At 37.4% G+C, this 16,890-nt stretch overlaps 1 protein-coding gene across 3 annotated transcripts in view; it reads left to right on the plus strand.

The window, feature by feature from the left end:
* Positions 1–16,890, plus strand: part of HIPK3 (homeodomain interacting protein kinase 3) — a 96,961-nt gene that overhangs the window by 17,889 nt on the left and 62,182 nt on the right. For all 3 annotated transcript variants that reach the window (XM_061201566.1, XM_061201565.1, XM_061201567.1), the window contains exon 2: positions 11,268–12,363. In XM_061201566.1, the coding sequence (XP_061057549.1) occupies positions 11,270–12,363 (1,094 nt within the window). In that variant the 5' untranslated portion in view covers positions 11,268–11,269. The remainder of the gene's footprint in view (positions 1–11,267; positions 12,364–16,890) is intronic.

Genomic DNA, 16,890 nt, shown 5'->3' on the forward strand with positions numbered 1-16,890 from the left:
CTATATCTAAAACCGCAGTATCGTTCTGTCTGCTGCTGACTTTAAAATAAATGATACACACTGTTTTGCAACTTGTTTCTTGTTCTACATTGTTGTTTTGAGATTTATCCATGTTGATATATATATAATTTCGGTTAATTCATTTTGTTGCATGTCTTTAATTCTAACATGCGCAATTTTTCCCATGTTTAACATCTTTGAAATTGTGATACATCTTAATCAGTGTCTTACCCTTATAATAGGTATTTTTTCGTTTTTTGTGGTACATAACTGTATGGTGACTGTGCTATAAGCCACAGTCATTGTGTATGTTGTATGAAAAAGCCACGCTACTATATCCATCCCTTTTCTGACCATTAGGTTATTTCAAAATTTTATCATTATGCTGCAGTGAACATTATTTTACCTGTTTTGTTGTACTTATGTGTGAGAGCTTCTCCAGGCAGGATATGTACCTGGGAGAAGACTTGCCAGTTATAGACCACATCCATTTTCAGCTTTGCTTTCTAAAGTGGTTGTACTTCTTACCCTACCTAGTCTTTAAGAGTCTCTGCTGCCCTGCTCCTCTTCAGCATTGGGTGTTGTCCTACCTTTTGTCAGCCTGATGGGTTTAAAATGGCATATTTCTATAGTTTTAATTAGTATTTTTCTTATTACTAATGAGGTTGAAAATTTTTTTTAAAAAGCCTTTTGGCTTGTATTTCCTTACCTGTGAATTGCCAGCTCATACCTTCTACCCATTTTTTACTGTGTTTTGCCAAACACACTATGACTTCTTTAGATCTTTTGTCAGTTATGTATGTAGCCAGTGTCTTCTCCATATCTGTGGCTTATCTTTACTGTATCATTTGATAAATAAAAGTTTTAAGTTTTAATCAAGTCACATTTTCCAATCTCTTCCTCTTATAGTTTGTGCTTTTTGTATCTTGTTTAAAGAAAACCTTCCTTCCTTTCTATCAGAGGTTTGCGATTTGTTAAAAATGTAACATAACTTTTAAACTGAAAGGGAAAGATTCCTCCCCCCCCCTTTATATTTATCTTCTAGAAGGAAATTCTAGCACCTCAGTTGGAGAATAATTAGAGCCTGTGGGTGTGAAATTGTTTAAATGTAATGAGAGACAAATATAGCATTATAAACTTCTCATGATAAATTCACAGGTGGTCATTATAGGATAAAAATTTGGGAAATCACTAACTGGAGACAGTTTTGTGTCTTGGTTTTTTTTTAATTAGTGAAGAACTCTCTTTTTGGATGGGGTAGGGTGAAGTGGGTAAACATACCAAAGTGAAGCAGATAGTTATCTGTTCAGTCCATACAAGATGTAAAGGAGTTATAAATGGCTTTACCTTTGTAGGCTGTACATGTTAAAGAACAAATAAGGAGTGACTAAATTTTGGATAAACTAACTTGATTATTTAAAAAATAGTATCCCAAAATTTGAATGTACAAGTGAAAATTTATGAAATAGTTTTCCATTGAATTTAATTAACAATTCTTCCATTTCTTCCACAAAATATGATCTGTTTCTTTGATGTTGTTAGAAAAAACATTGGTAGGTTCATATGTATTTTATTGTCATAAATTAAAGTTTGGGTACTAATGAAAGTATCTAGACTTTTCTTTTCCCTCAAGTAATTGAATCTTTAAACTTCAAACTTGCAACTTGAGAACGAGGCCAACCATCTGTTGTCAGGGATAAGTATGGTAAAGGTAGAATTAAAATATATGAAAACATTATTTGATAATCACAGTGGATGTAGCTATGAGACATTAAAAAAGTGAATTTGATGTAACTTTCATAGATTATTAACTCATTTATCATTTGAACAATATGTTGAAAATTAGGTCAGTTAGTTAGGAATTTAAACTTCAACCCAAATAATACAGCTTTTGGTTAAAGGTTTTCATTTGTGGTATCACCATAATTATTTCAGGAGCTGATTTTTTTTGGAAATATATACAACAAACTAACGTTAATTTAAAGTTATATTTGTGAGCTAATCCAAGATAAAATGGTTAAAGGGGCATTACAATAACAAATAGCTGTGCAATTTATAGCTTCATTCAGTCACTCTAAGTAAAAGTGTGATATTTGTTTTTAACATTCTTCTCTATATTTGATGCCTTTCAGTTTCAAAGCTCTTAAGAAAAATGTCCTTTTATCCCTCAATAAAATGATGACAAATTTTCAGTTGAAAAAGAAATGAAATTCTGGTATTGTTTGCATTGTGTCCAGTTACAAGTATCAAAAAAATGATTCTGAATGAAACTTTATTGTAATGTCTTAATATCCTTTGAAAATATTCACGTGCCTGAAGATATTTTAAAAATGGAAAAAATGAAACTTTTTCTAAGTATATTCATGAAAGCAAAATCTTTAAGTCTGTGGATAAACCAAGCTGGAACAATCTGTTATTTACATGAAACTAGATTATGGACAGTATTGTTACCTTGAAGATTTCTTTCTATCTCCTTTGATCTCTTTGCTTGTCAGACCTTATGAATCCAAGACATAGTCATTTGTGCAAAAATTAGAGTTGTGATAAAACTGGTGTTTTCAATAGCCTATAAAAAATAAGTGAAAAGATTTGAGACTATAATAGCTTGAGGCTTTCTTTATTCATTTAACTCTGTGCTAGACTTTGTGAAGAATGCAGAAGTAGTGTAAGAATGGCATCATTTCTCTTTGGCCCACTACCTAGATGAAGTAGGTTGACCCTGCTGTTTTACAAAAGATTTTCTGCAGTTTTTTAAAAAAATTAATTAATTAATTAATTTATTTATTTATTTTTGGCTGTGTTGGGTCTTCGTTGCTGTGCGCGGGCTTTCTCTAGTTGCAGTGAGCGGGGGCTACTCTTCCTTGCAGTGTGCGGGCTTCTCATTGTCGTGGCTTCTCTTGTTGTGGAGCACGGGCTCTAGGCGTGCAGGTTTCAGTAGTTGTGGCACGTGGGCTCAGTAGTTGTGGCACGTGGGCTCAGTAGTTGTGGCTCGCAGGCTCTAGAGCTCAGGCTCAGTAGTTGTGGTGCACGGGCTTAGTTGTTCCGCGGCATGTGGGATCTTCCCGGACCAGGGCTCGAACCCGTGTCCCTTGCATTGGCAGGCAGATTCTTAACCACTGCGCCACCAGGGAAGCCCAAGATTTTCTGCAGTTTTGAAAGTCATTCTAATGATGCACAAACCTCCTTTCTTAGAATGACTAAGTTACTTCATTTGCATGTGTTAATAAAAATGCTTTTGTGAAGACCACCTTCCCCAAAGTACTTTTACTTCTCTGAAAAAGTTTTGCCCTTTAATACTACCTCCCCTAAAGTGCTTCACTTCTTCAAAGTTCATCATACCTGAAATGTTTCAGGAAAAAGATTGAGAGCTACTGTATTCAGATTTAGAATTTTGGGTTCTTTTGCTCCTAAGTATCTTTAAAAATATTTTTGTGTGTTACATAAGAGAAGTGTTAATTTTGAATCTATTTTACTAGAAGCAGAGGAACTAGAATTTAGCAAGGAATATTGGGAGTCTGTGTGGTGGGAGATAATCAGAAAGAGATGGTAGATCAAAGGAAGAGATAATATTTTGAGGACAGAATGTGAAGTACTGTGTTGATATTGGCAGGTCAGATCTTGGGGTTTAATTGAGATGAGGGAAGGAAAGAGGATTATGAGAGGTGAGTGGATCCAGATAAAGACCAGAATAGGATGATGAGGACTTGGTAGTAGATCAGGAAGCACTGGCTTGTGTGTGTGGGGTGGTGGTGTTATTGTTTTATTTGTTTTTTAGCATGGTCACTGAGTTTTTACGAAGTACATTTCAGTCTTTTTGTCTCATGCTAATCATAGCATGCCGAAAGGCAGTTGTAATCATTGCTGAAAGGCAATTAATGTGTATTTGTGTGATTTGACTAAAAACACATTATTGCATTAGTGAATTTAGTACTACTATAGCTGTGTAGACATAAGATATCATTACTGTTTTCACACAGGATGATTTTCTAGCTCTTAGCTTTGAAGCTGGTAGATTAAAGGTGCATTTGTACATTTTACCTGATAAAGGAGTCTCAACTTTTCGTTTCCTGTTACATTCTATCTCCCTTTATAGAGTGGTAATAAGTTCACTTTTGAAAGTGAACTGTACTTGTGTCTACTTATTTTAGTATATCCTGGAAACAGAGTTGATAGGTGTGTTCAGAAAAGAAATCTTAATGCAGGGTTTTTATGTAACAGAATCAGTCGTTTACCTTGATCTAGTATAGCTGTTTGCTGATTTCCAGTTGAATGAAAATATTCTCTAAGGTAATGTTCATTGAGCTGACTTTTTTGTTTGTTGTATTGACAGTCTTTTTTTTTTAATTGTGTATTACTGGCTATATATTTAATGTTTTGGTCTTTTATCCCTGTTTATTATGAGATAATCTTTTAGTGCCCTGAGCCTCTCTTTAGGTAAAGGAAACCTTTTTCCTATGTTTTTAAAAGGGTTTTCTTTTGTTTTGATTTATTTCTTCTTGTAGATCTTTAGAAATCTTCAATACTGATCACATTTCCATATTTGTATCTTAATTTAAAATTTGGTTTTTAAAAAAAAAAAATTTATTTATTTATTTATTTTTGGCTGCGTTGGGTCTTCATCGCTGCCTGTAGGCTTGCTCTAGTTGTGGTGAGCAGGGACTACTCTTCGTTGCGGTGCGCGGGCTTCTCATTGCGGTGGCTTCTCTTGTTGGCGGAACACGGGCTCTAGGCACGCGGGCTTCAGTAGTTGTGGCGTGTGGGCTCAGTAGTTGTGGCACGTAGGCTCCAGAGTGCAGACTCAGTAGTTGTGGTGCATGGACTTAGTTGCTCTGCCGCATGTGGGATCCTCCAGACCAGGGCTCGAACCCGTGTCCCCTGCATTGGCAGGCGGATTCTTAACCACTGCGCCACCAGGGAAGTCCCTAAAACTTGATGTTTTTAGTAATTTAATAATTTCTATACTTTTCAGTGATGGTCTGAAAGAAGGGGGTTTGTTCAGTAATCACTTGGGAATGGGTTTCTATAGAGCTTAGTCTTAAGTGTAATGTTTAATATTCATCAGTAACTCAAATGAAAAAATACAAAGTTTATGTGTTATAGCTACTGATGACATCAAGCTCTAGGTGTTAGTGTAGCCAGTATTGATGAAGAATTAGATTTAAAAAAATGGAGATTTGAAAACCACAATAAGATACCCCTTCATACCCATTAGGATGGCTATTATTAAAAAAGAAGAAAGAAGAAAATAACAAGCATTGGCAGGGATGTGGAAAAATTGGAACCCTTGTGCACTACTGGTTGGAGTGTAAAATGGTGCAGCTGCTAAGGAAAACAGTCTAGTGATTCCTCGAATTAAAAATGGAATTACCATGGGAATTCCCTGGTGGTCCAGTGGTTAGGACTCCGCACTTTCACTGCCGAGCTCACGGGTTCGATCCCTGGTTGGGGAACTAAGATCCTGTAACCCATGTGGTGCGGCCTAAAACAAAACAAAACAAAAAACAAAGGAATTACCATGTAATCCAGCAATTCCGCTTCTGGGTATATATACAAAAGAATTGCAAACAGGGTTTTGCAGAGATGTTTGTACATCCATGTTCACAGCTGCATTAGTCACAATAGTTGAATGGTGGAAACAACCCAAATATCTTTTGATGACTGAATGGATAAACAAAATATGGCATAAACATGCAATGGGAAATTACTTAGCTTTAAAAAGGAAGGAAATTCTGACACATGCTGCAACATGGATGAACCTTGAAGACATGCTGAGTGGAATAAGCCAGTTATAAAAGGACAAGTATTGTATAATTAAACTTATATGAGGTACCTAGAGTAGTCAAATTTGTAGATACAGAGTGTAGAAAGGTGGTTGCCAGGGGCTAGTGGGAGGGGACAGTGGACAGTTGTTTTAGTTTTAGTTTTCAAAGTGGGGGGGAAAGTTCTGGAGGTGGATGGTGGTGATGGTTGCACAACAGTGTGAATGACCTTAATGCCACTGAGCTGTGCACCTAAAAATGATAAATTTTATGTATGTATATTTTACCACAGTTTTTTAAGGAAAAAAAAGTTTAAAAATTGAGATTTAAACAAGTAGAAGAAGAGAGTTGAGTGAGGAGAATGCAAGGCATTATTTACCTTTAATTAAATGTATTTGTGATATCACAGGCTATTTTAAAGAAGAACCTGATTACGTATAGCGCTATGTATAAGTTTGGCAGAAAATGATCCAGAACTTTGATATTGGCTAATAAATTGAATATAAGATAGTCAAAGTATTTCTATCTCTGCTACCTCCCTCCCTTTTCAGAAGGCCTGAGAAGAAACCATATCTTTATGGTTAGTGGTGGTTTAGTTATCAACATTGGTTACATTGCTGTTTTGGTAATTGTAAAAGGATGTGAAGAATTTGAATAGAATTCAGATGGGTCTTAAAGTTTTTTAGAGGCTTGGAAAAATAAGGCCTATTAAAGTACCTGAGATTATTAAGCCTGAGGAATGGAAACTTAACGGTTACTCTAACGGGAGTCTTTTTTTTTTTTTTTTAATAAATTTATTTATTTTATTTATTTATTTTTGGCTGCATTGGGTCTTCATTGCTGTGCGTGGGCTTTCTCTAGTTGCGGCGAGCGAGGGCTACTCTTCGTTGCGGTGCGCAGGCTTCTTATTGCGATGGCTTCTCTTGTTGCGGAGCATGGGCTCTGTGAGCGTGGGCTTCTGTAATTGCAGCACACGAGCTCAGTAGTTGTGGCTCACGGGCTTAGTTGTTCCACGGCATGTGGGATCTTCCCGGACCCGGGCTCGAACCCTTGTACCCTGAATTGGCAGGCGGATTCTTAACCACTGTGCCACCAGGGAAGTCCCTAACAGGAGTCTTGACTGTCCTTGGAGTGATTTTATAGGCAGCTCCAGCTCACAAAAGGGTGGTATTTCAAAACTTCATTTCTTAGTCAGTTGGTGAGAACAAATGATAAAGTCATGAAATATAACTGCAGAGGTATAACAGTATATATTGCAATGAAAAATAATAGGAACTATGTAGTATTGTACTGAATCAGTGTTTTGGACTCTGGACTTCAGCAGCTTCTCAGAGTACTAACCATACTCTGTAAAATCCATAAACACCAAGTATAAGATACTCTTCTCAGGTCATGAGTTAATCTGATGGAGGGTGGGAAAAGGGAAAGACTTAATACCTGTGGTAGGGAGTCACAGTAGTCAAGTTAATTAGTAATTTAGAGTTCTTTTCTTGTGGTCTGTTATAACAACTATCTCCAGCATTACCCCCTCACCCACTTCTTCTTATGTGCTATGTAAATTACGTGACATTCCTACCCCGTGTTTATTTTCTAAAGTTTCCTTTGAGATTGGTCCCACAGAGTACAGTGGTTGGTGAGGGGTAATTACTTTCTCTAAGCTTCCTTTAGTTGGCCCTGGTTGGAACCTTTGGGCTGTTTGCCTTCCAGCTTGGCATGTTGGAAAAGAAAAGGTAGGGACAGCTGGATTCAGAAATTGTAGTAGTTTTTTAAAAAAACATCTCTAGGTCAATTACCTGGATCTCAGCTGTTGTTCACATAACACCTTTATTTAACATGGCATGGATTGGCCTAGCGTGGTATGCATTTTATTCCCTAGGACTTCAGCCTGATTTTTCAGACTTGAGGGCCCTGAAGTGGTGGGACTTGAATTTGCCTAGGGTTTTGTACAGATGAGATCATTGGTTCTCAGTAATGTCAATAGTTAGTGTGAATCTATCAGTAAATGGCCTTGGGAACTTGTATACGTACAGATAACTGAACCTCACCACAGATTTACTGAATCAGAATTTTTCTGGAGTTTTAAATATATGTTTACCTAACTTTTTGTTTTTAAACATTTAAAAAACATTATTTATTTACTTATTTTGGCTGTGCAGGGTCTTAGTGTGGCACGCGGGATCTTCGTTGTGGCATGTTTAGTTGCGGTATGTGGGATCTTGAGTACGGCATGCAGACTTCTTAGTTGCGGCATGTGGACTCTTAGTTGCAGCATGCGAACTTTTAGTTGCGCCATGTGTGTGGGATCTAGTTCCCTAACCAGGGATTGAACCCCGGCCCCTGCATTGGGAGTGCGGAGTCTTACCCACTGGACCACCAGGGAAGTCCCTTACTTAACTTTTTATTAAGGAAAAACATATACATATTCAAAAGTAGATAGGATAGTGTAATGAACCCCTTTTTATTCACTATCAAGCTCCTATGATGAATAATTTCTGGCTAATTTCATTTTATCTATATCCCCATCCACTTTCTCTGTTATTTTGAAGCATATCCAAGATATATTATTTCATCTTGAAATTGTTTCATCTGTATGTTTTAATAGGTTTCCCAGATGATTAAAAAACTTTTTTGAACAGGTAATACAGGTACATAGTAAAAAATAAGGTGGTAAAAAGGACGTACAGTGTAAAGTCAGTCTTTCTCATTGCCCCCAGTATTCTTGTTATTCTTCTCTAAGGCAGAGAAACCTACAACTTCTTTATGTATGTACACATATTAATGTATGTGCAAAAATATAGATAATATAATTCCCCTTTTTAATTAAACACACGTGGTAATATCTGTTGTAAAGTACACATTTTTCTGAATTTTGCCTTTTTCATGTAACAATATTATCTTGGGAATCAGGTTATAGCAGGGTAAAAAGATTGTTTTCATTGTTTTTTTTTAAGACTCTGGTTGGTCTGTGTATCAAAGTGTATCTAACTCATGCCTTTTGGATGGATGCTTAGGTTGTTTCCAGTGTTGTGTTTCTTTACAGACAGTGCTGCATGACTGTCTTGTACTGTATCTGAGTTATCTGATTCTTGATCAGAGAACATATCCATTTGCAATTTTGTTAGGTATTGCCAAATTTCTTTCCCACCATCTATGTATGGTATGTAGGGTTCTCCAGGCTCACCAGTTCCATTTTTAAAATGATTTTCATGTGTCTCCTGTTTATGTTCATGTTCTTCTTTAAATCCATTAGTATATTTTTAAGAGCTGTTTTAGAAACTCTTGTTTGTGAGTTTCGTCATCTGTCATTGTGTCTGTTTCTATGGGTGTGGGTTACAGAAGTGCTTTGAAGTAAGGAGAATCATGGTAATGTTAAGTTGTTGAAGATGAGGTTGGGGAGCTTCACAGTGTTAAGTGAGTTAGAGAGTGAGCTTGATATGTTTAGAAGGAGTTTTTGATGTGCCTTTGCTTCATTAAAAAGATGATAAATTGGTGGAGTTTTGAAATCTCCCCTGAGTAAAAGTATAGAATAGATGCCAATAAGATTTTAGGAAAATAGATGAAAAGGTTTGGAACTCCAGGATTTCAATTTACGATTTTCTCTTACGCATTGAACAGCAAATCTTAATTTGTGTAATAAGGTTTTGTAGCTGATTTCTTGCCAAAGCCAGGTCAACTTAGGAAAGTGGTAGGTTGTAACAAGAATTGTTTATGAATTTGAAGGAGGCATAAATTTATGCCTTTTACCTGAAGGGCCATTGTATTTTCCTGCTCCTTTTACTACACCCTAGCTATGTGACTTTGGACCAATTACCTAGTCCCTCTGAGCTTTAGTTTCCTTAACAGCAAATTGGGACTAAATAAAATGCTGCAAATAAAGCATTTGTTAAACTGTTGCATAGTAGGTGGTAGCTTTTATTATTTTAAATATTATATATATTACATATAGTGATGGCAATCTGTTGTTTTTGAGTTAAAGAATTGATGTTTGATTTGTTAAAATGGTAGGAGACTGCCTAGAATATGATACAGATTTTTAAATTGTGGAGAACGGAAATATTTTGAAGTTAATTCAACCAACCAACATTTATTGAAAACCAACTCTATATTATGAGCACTTTGTTTCAGATCTAGTGTGAAAGACTGTTGTATGTGCTGACAGTTACAATGCAATGTCAGGCATGTCATATCATGAATGCTAATTAGAGGAATATGTAAGCTTCTACGAGAGCACTGAATGCCCAATTCTGCCTGGAGGGTGAGTGGTGAGTGTGGGTGTTCCAGGCAAGGGTTCATCAAGAAGGTATTGTACAATGGAATATTACTCAGCCATTAAAAAGAATGAAATAATGCCATTTGCAGCAACATAGATGGACCTGGAAATTGTCATACTGAGTGAAGTAAGTCAGAAAGAGAAAGAGAAATATAGTAAGGTATTGCTTACATGTGGAATCTAAAAAAAAAAAAAGATGAACTTATTTACAAAACAGAAACAGACTCACAGACTTAGAGAATGAACTTATGATTACCAGGGGGGAATGGATAGTTAGGAAGTTTGGGATTGACATGTATATACTGCTATATTTAAAACGGATAACCAACAAGGACCTACTGTATAGCACAGGGACCAATGATCAATATTATGTAACAACCTAAATGGGAAAAGAATTTGAAAAAGAATAGATACACGTATATGTATAACTGAATCACTTTGCTGTAAACCTGAAACTACCACAACATTGTTAATCAACTATACTCCAATATAAAATAGAAAGTCTGTTTAAAAAAAAAAAAGGTATTGTCTCAGGAATTCCCTGGCAGTCCAGTGGTTAGGATTCAGTGCTTTCAGTGCTGAGGGCCTGGGTTCAATCCCTGGTTGGAGGACTAAGATCCCACAAGCCAACAGAAAAAAAATGTATCACTTTGATTTGAATGTAAAGGAGTTTGCTACAAGGGTGGATGTGGAAAATGACGTTAAGTAAAGAGGACATTGTGAAAACGAACTCTATCTGGCTTATATACTTATTTTTACAATTGATTTTTTTTCTCCCTGAGGCAGTTCTGGAGCTTTAGGTTTATGGAATGTAACTACATTTATGTAATACATATTTTCTTTTTTGGTCATTGGTTCATAAATGATATATTGGTCATAGAATGTTTTACTTTTGCCAAATGTGTACAGTTTAAGGATCTGTACCTTTTCTTTTGGAGGGAAAATGGTTGGTACAGTTCTTAGGGCATATCTTGGCCGTGTAGCTTAGCAGTAAATATTTATTGATTAAATGAATGTACTCAGCTGTTTAGTCCTGACCTTTCATGCAATACACAAAATATCTGAAGTACTAAGTAACTAAAATGGAGCATTGAAAATGTTTTTCTCCTCCAAGGGGAAAAAATCTTAATGGAATTTAACTATTTTTATAAATTATGGACTTGATCCTTAAATGTTTTCTTCATGAGATTTAAAAAATTAAATTTTTGTAGCTAAATGGCCCTTTTTTTCTTTTGCAGGTATGGCCTCACAAGTCTTGGTCTACCCACCGTATATTTATCAAACTCAGTCAAGTGCCTTTTGTAGTGTGAAGAAACTCAAAGTAGAGCCAAGCAGTTGTGTATTCCAGGAAAGAAACTATCCACGGGCCTATGTGAATGGTAGAAACGTTGGAAATTCTCATCCTCCCGCTAAGGGTAGTGCTTTTCAGACAAAGATACCATTTAACAGACCTCGAGGACACAACCTTTCATTGCAGACAAGTGCTGTTGTTTTAAAAAGCACTGCGGGTGCTACTAAGGTTATAGCAGCTCAGGCGCAGCAAACTCAAGTGGAGGCACCTCAGATTGGGGCGTGGCGACACAGGTTAAATTTCCTAGAAGGCCCCCAGCGATGTGGATTGAAGCGCAAGAGTGAGGAGTTGGATAATCATAGCGCAATGCAGATTGTGGATGAGTTGTCCATACTTCCTGCAATGTTGCAAACCAACATGGGAAATCCAGTGACAGTTGTGACAACTACCACAGGAACAAAACAGAATTGTACCACTGGAGAAGGTGACTATCAGTTAGTACAGCATGAAGTCTTATGCTCCATGAAAAATACTTACGAAGTCCTTGATTTTCTTGGTCGAGGCACTTTTGGCCAGGTAGTCAAATGCTGGAAAAGAGGGACAAATGAAATTGTAGCAATCAAAATTTTGAAGAACCACCCTTCTTATGCACGTCAAGGTCAGATAGAAGTGAGCATATTAGCAAGGCTCAGTACTGAAAATGCTGATGAATATAACTTTGTACGAGCTTATGAATGCTTTCAGCACCGTAACCATACTTGTTTAGTCTTTGAGATGCTGGAACAAAACTTGTATGACTTTCTGAAACAAAATAAGTTCAGTCCTCTGCCACTAAAAGTAATTCGACCCATTCTTCAGCAAGTGGCCACTGCACTGAAAAAATTGAAAAGTCTTGGTTTAATTCACGCAGACCTCAAACCAGAGAATATTATGTTGGTGGATCCTGTTCGACAGCCATATAGGGTTAAAGTAATAGACTTTGGGTCTGCCAGTCACGTATCAAAGACTGTTTGTTCAACATATCTGCAATCTCGGTACTACAGGTAGGTGACAGCTATTTTTTGGTTATTTGATAAGTGTTGAATTTTTGCTGAATGAAATAATTTTGTGTGTGTATGTGGTGAAAAAGACTGCTTTGGATAAATAGAGATCAAGATAAGTTCAGTTTAGGCTTGAGGTTTTAAAAATCTAGGCATACATAAAAAGGAACGAAATTGAGTTATTTGTAGTGAGGTGGATGGACCTAGAGACCATCATACAAAGTAAGTCAGAAAGACTTACTTTATGGAATCTAAAAAAAAAAAAAGGTTCTGGAATATATATGGAATCTATAAAAAAATATATATGGAATCTAAAAAAAAAAAAGGTTCTGAAGAACCTAGGGGCAGGACAGGAATAAAGACGCAGACGTAGAGAATGGACTTGAAGACACAGGTGGGGAAGGGGAAGCTGGGACGAAGTGAGAGAGTAGCATTGACATATATACACTACCAAATGTAAAATAGATAGCTAGTGGGAAGCAGCTGCATAGCACAGGGAGATCAGCTCAGTGCTTTGTGACCACCTAGAGGGGTGGGATAGGGAGGGTGGGAGGGAGACGCAAGAGGGAGGGGATATGGGGATATATGTATACATATAGCTGATTCACTTTGTTGTACAGTAAAAACTAACACACCATTGTAAAGCAATTATACTCCAATAATGATGTTAAAAAAAACCCCCCAAAACACAAGAGAAGGCAGGAAAAGAAACAAAGGACAGAGGGAACAAGTGAACTCATATTAAAAAGAAAAAAATTTAGGCGTAAAATCTGCTCAAGCAGAATAGAAATTCCTACTGCAAAGTTCTGTGCTAAAGACATTGGGTATTTTTATTGTTAATAGAGGACCTGAAGGAATGATAGGTGATCAGTGATGATTAAACAGAAGTCTAAATATTGAGAAAGGGTTTATAGTAATTTCTGTACATATCTTTGGGCATTTTTCAGCACTTAAGAGAACTAGCTTTTTAATGACACATCTTATGTAACTGAACATTTAGAAAAGTTATAAAAATTCAGATTAGTGATTTTAAGATTTAAACACACTTCCATGGCTGCCACAAATGTTCAGACCACTTTTTCATAACAAGTTTTATTATGGTCTTTCCATATATGCTTTAGGTAAATGTTGTTTTGGTGTTGGTGCTATGGGTGGAATTTGAAGAAGAAAATCATTTCTGTGTACTACAGTGTCATGATTAATGCTAGCCTGGAGTACAATAGATGGTCTTGAGGGTAGCTAATGATTACTGTGATTCAAAATATCTTCTTTAGTTTGTAAATGTTTTTGAATTCATAGTCTTATTTTTAAAATTTATTTTTGGCTGCGTTGGGTCTTTGTTGCTGTGCGCGGGCTTTCTCTAGTTGCGGTGAGTGGGGGCTACTCTCCATTGCGGTGTGCGGGCTTCCCATTGCGGTGGCTTCTCTCGTTGCGGAGCACGGGCTCTAGGTGCACGGGCTTCAGTAGTTGTGGCACGTGGGCTCAGCAGTTGTGGCTCGCGGGCTCTAGAGTGCAGGCTCAGTAGTTGTGGTGCACGGGCTTAGTTGCTCCACGGCATGTGGGATCTTCCCGGACCAGGGCTTGAACCTGTGTCCCCTGCATTGGCAGGCAGATTCTTAACCACTGCACCACCAGGGAAGTCCCTGAATTCGTAGTCTTATAATTTTGGGAAATTCTTTTCATTTCAGCCTAAATGAGTTTATGGTCTTGGTGTATTCTGGAGCCCCACGAGCCCCAACAGAGTGGGCAGATACAGGATCTGCCAATATTGGCCATTATTAATAAGTTAGTAAATAGATGAACACATGCAGTTTATTGTTGGAAATTGTTAGAACATGAGGATTATATATTTAGGCCCAACACGGGGTAGTTATTTTCTGGTATTGCATCTGCCTTTGTACTATACCTCTCACCCTGATTAGCTTTTTGCAAATATATGCCTTAGTACCCAGGACAAGATAAAGCAGAAATTAGCTACTACAAAAATCAGCTCCAAACATATGTTCTACCATTAATAGTTTATCAGAAGGAAACCCACATTTATGTCACTTGGTGACAATTAAGTTTACTAAAATATATGTTGAAATTAGGAATATAACCTAATTTACCCTTTATATTCCTGATGTTATAATTTTTAGTATTAGAGTGCTAGATACTGTTCTTAAAACCTTTTATTTTTTTTTTAATTTATTTTTTATTTAAAAAATTAAAAAATTTTATTAAAAAAATTTTTTTAAATTTATTTTTATTTTTTGGCTGTGTTGGGTCTTTGTTGCTGTGCGCAGGCTTTTCTCTAGTTGAGGCGAGCGGGGTCTGCTCTTCGCTGCGGTGCGTGGGCTTCTCATTGAGGTGGCTTCTCTTGTTGCGGAGCATGGACTCTAGGCGCGCGGGCTTCAGTAGTTGTAGCACGTGGGCTCAGTAGTTGCACATGCGGGCCCTAGAATGCATGGGTTTCAGTAGTTATGGCGTGCGGGCTCAGTAGTTGTGGCTCTTGGGCTCTAGAGCACAGGCTCAGTAGTTGTGGCACATGGGCTTAGTTGCTCGCGGCATGTGGGATCTTCCCGGACCAGGGATTGAACCCGTGTTCCCTGCATTGTCAGGCGGATTGTTAACCACTGAGCCACCAGGGAAGTCCCTTAAAACCTTTTAGATGTTTTAAAAGGTATTGTAGTGTGGCACGGTAGTGAGTCTTAATTGACATCTCCTGTAATTAGGTTTATTTGATCCTCTGTGCTCTTGACAATTTTTTTTTCAATTTGATGTAACACAAGATTAGCTTTTAGTTAATTTTTTTCTGGAAAAATTATTTTAATATCTGATTTAACAGCATGAGAGGAATGGTGTTGTTTCCCTCTTGCCTTTGTATTCTGTGGATTCTGTCTTAGGAGCTTTTAGAAGTCAGCTAGTGTATTATATAAACCCCCAGGCTCCAGCTGCTGGGGCTCTATTTTTAGTTCACTTGTTAGTAAATGACTTCATTATATTTGGGTCCTGCATTATTAGGCATATCAGATTTAGTTATGTGTGATACCTAGACTCCTTTTCTTTATTTGAAATCTTTTGGATGAGAGTAAAAAAGAGCTCTATTTTTTATACTTGAGATGATCTGTTTATTAAATGTTTCAAGAGAGTAAAGGAAATCCTTTAAAAAGCAGTCTAAGACACTAAATATTTTATGATATTGGTTTTTAGCACTAGACCTTTGCACAAATATTACCCTCTTTTGGGAATGGAAAAATAAGCTATGAATAATTGCTAAGTGCAACTAGTAGTTTCTAATTTGTTTTTATACATACATTTCAAGTAAATAATTTACCTGAATTTCAGAAGCTATACAGTTGCTAAATTACAGGTTCTGTGTTTAGATAAAAAAAAATGAGGCTCTTATTTGTAAAAAGAGTAGTTGGTGTTGCTTGGATAACAAAAATTTAAAAATGGAGTTTGTCAGTTGGATCAAGAGTTAGAAGAGTTTGTAAATGTTGTGGTAGATTGGTAAAAATGTAATGTAGCCCTTAATCAGCTAGTGTTTTAATGTCTAGTATAATTTTGCGTAAAAATAGCAGGTAACCATTATTTTTCAGTATTTGTACTTTTTATTTGGAGCTTTGTCAATTCTGCCTTAGTTTTTTTTAATATTTACTTGTTTATCTATTTATTTATTTATTTATGCCTGCATTGGGTCTTTTTTTGTGAATTTTATTTAATTTATTTTTTTATACAGCAGGTTCTTATTAGTTATCCATTTTATACATATCAGTGTATATATGTCAATCCCAATCTCCCAATTCATCACACTGCATTGGGTCTTAGTTGCGGCACGCGGGATCTTTCGTTGCAGTGCACAGGCTTCTCTCTAGTTGTGGTGCATGGGCTCAGTAGTTGCAGCGTGCAGGCTCCAGAGTGTGCAGGCTCAGTATTTGCGGCGCATGGGCTTTCTAGTTGTGGCATGCAGGCTCCAGGGCGTGTGGGCTCTGTAGTTGTGGTGCAGGGGCTCAGTAGTTGCAGCGTGGGCTTAGTTGCCCCACGGCATGTGGGATCTTAGTTCCCTGACCAGGGATCGAACCCGGTCCCGTGCATTGGAAGGCGGATTCTCAACCCCTGGACCACCAGGGAAGTCCCTCTGCCTTAGTTTTTGTTATAAACCTGATTAGGCAATAAGCAGAAGTGTCTCATACTTGATTTTTGTTTACTCTTTGTTTAAAATAGATTGTATTTAAAAAATGAGGGACTTCCCTGGTGGTGCAGTAGTTAAGAATCTGCCTGCCAGTGCACGGGACACGGGTTCGAGGCCTGGTCTGGGAAGATCCCACATGCCATGGAGCAACTAAGCCCGCACGCCACAACTACTGAGTCTGAGCTCTAGAGCCTGAGAGCCACAACTACTGAGTCCACGTGCCACAACTACCGAAGCCTGCACGTTCTAGGGCCCGTGCTTCGCAACAAGAGAAGCCACTGCAATGAGAAGCCCGCGCACCGCAATGAGAAGCCCGCGCACCGCAATGAGAAGCCCGCGCACCGCAATGAAGAGTA

The sequence above is a fragment of the Eubalaena glacialis genome, chromosome 10, assembly GCF_028564815.1.
Source record: "Eubalaena glacialis isolate mEubGla1 chromosome 10, mEubGla1.1.hap2.+ XY, whole genome shotgun sequence".
Classification (NCBI taxonomy): Eukaryota; Metazoa; Chordata; class Mammalia; order Artiodactyla; family Balaenidae; genus Eubalaena; species Eubalaena glacialis.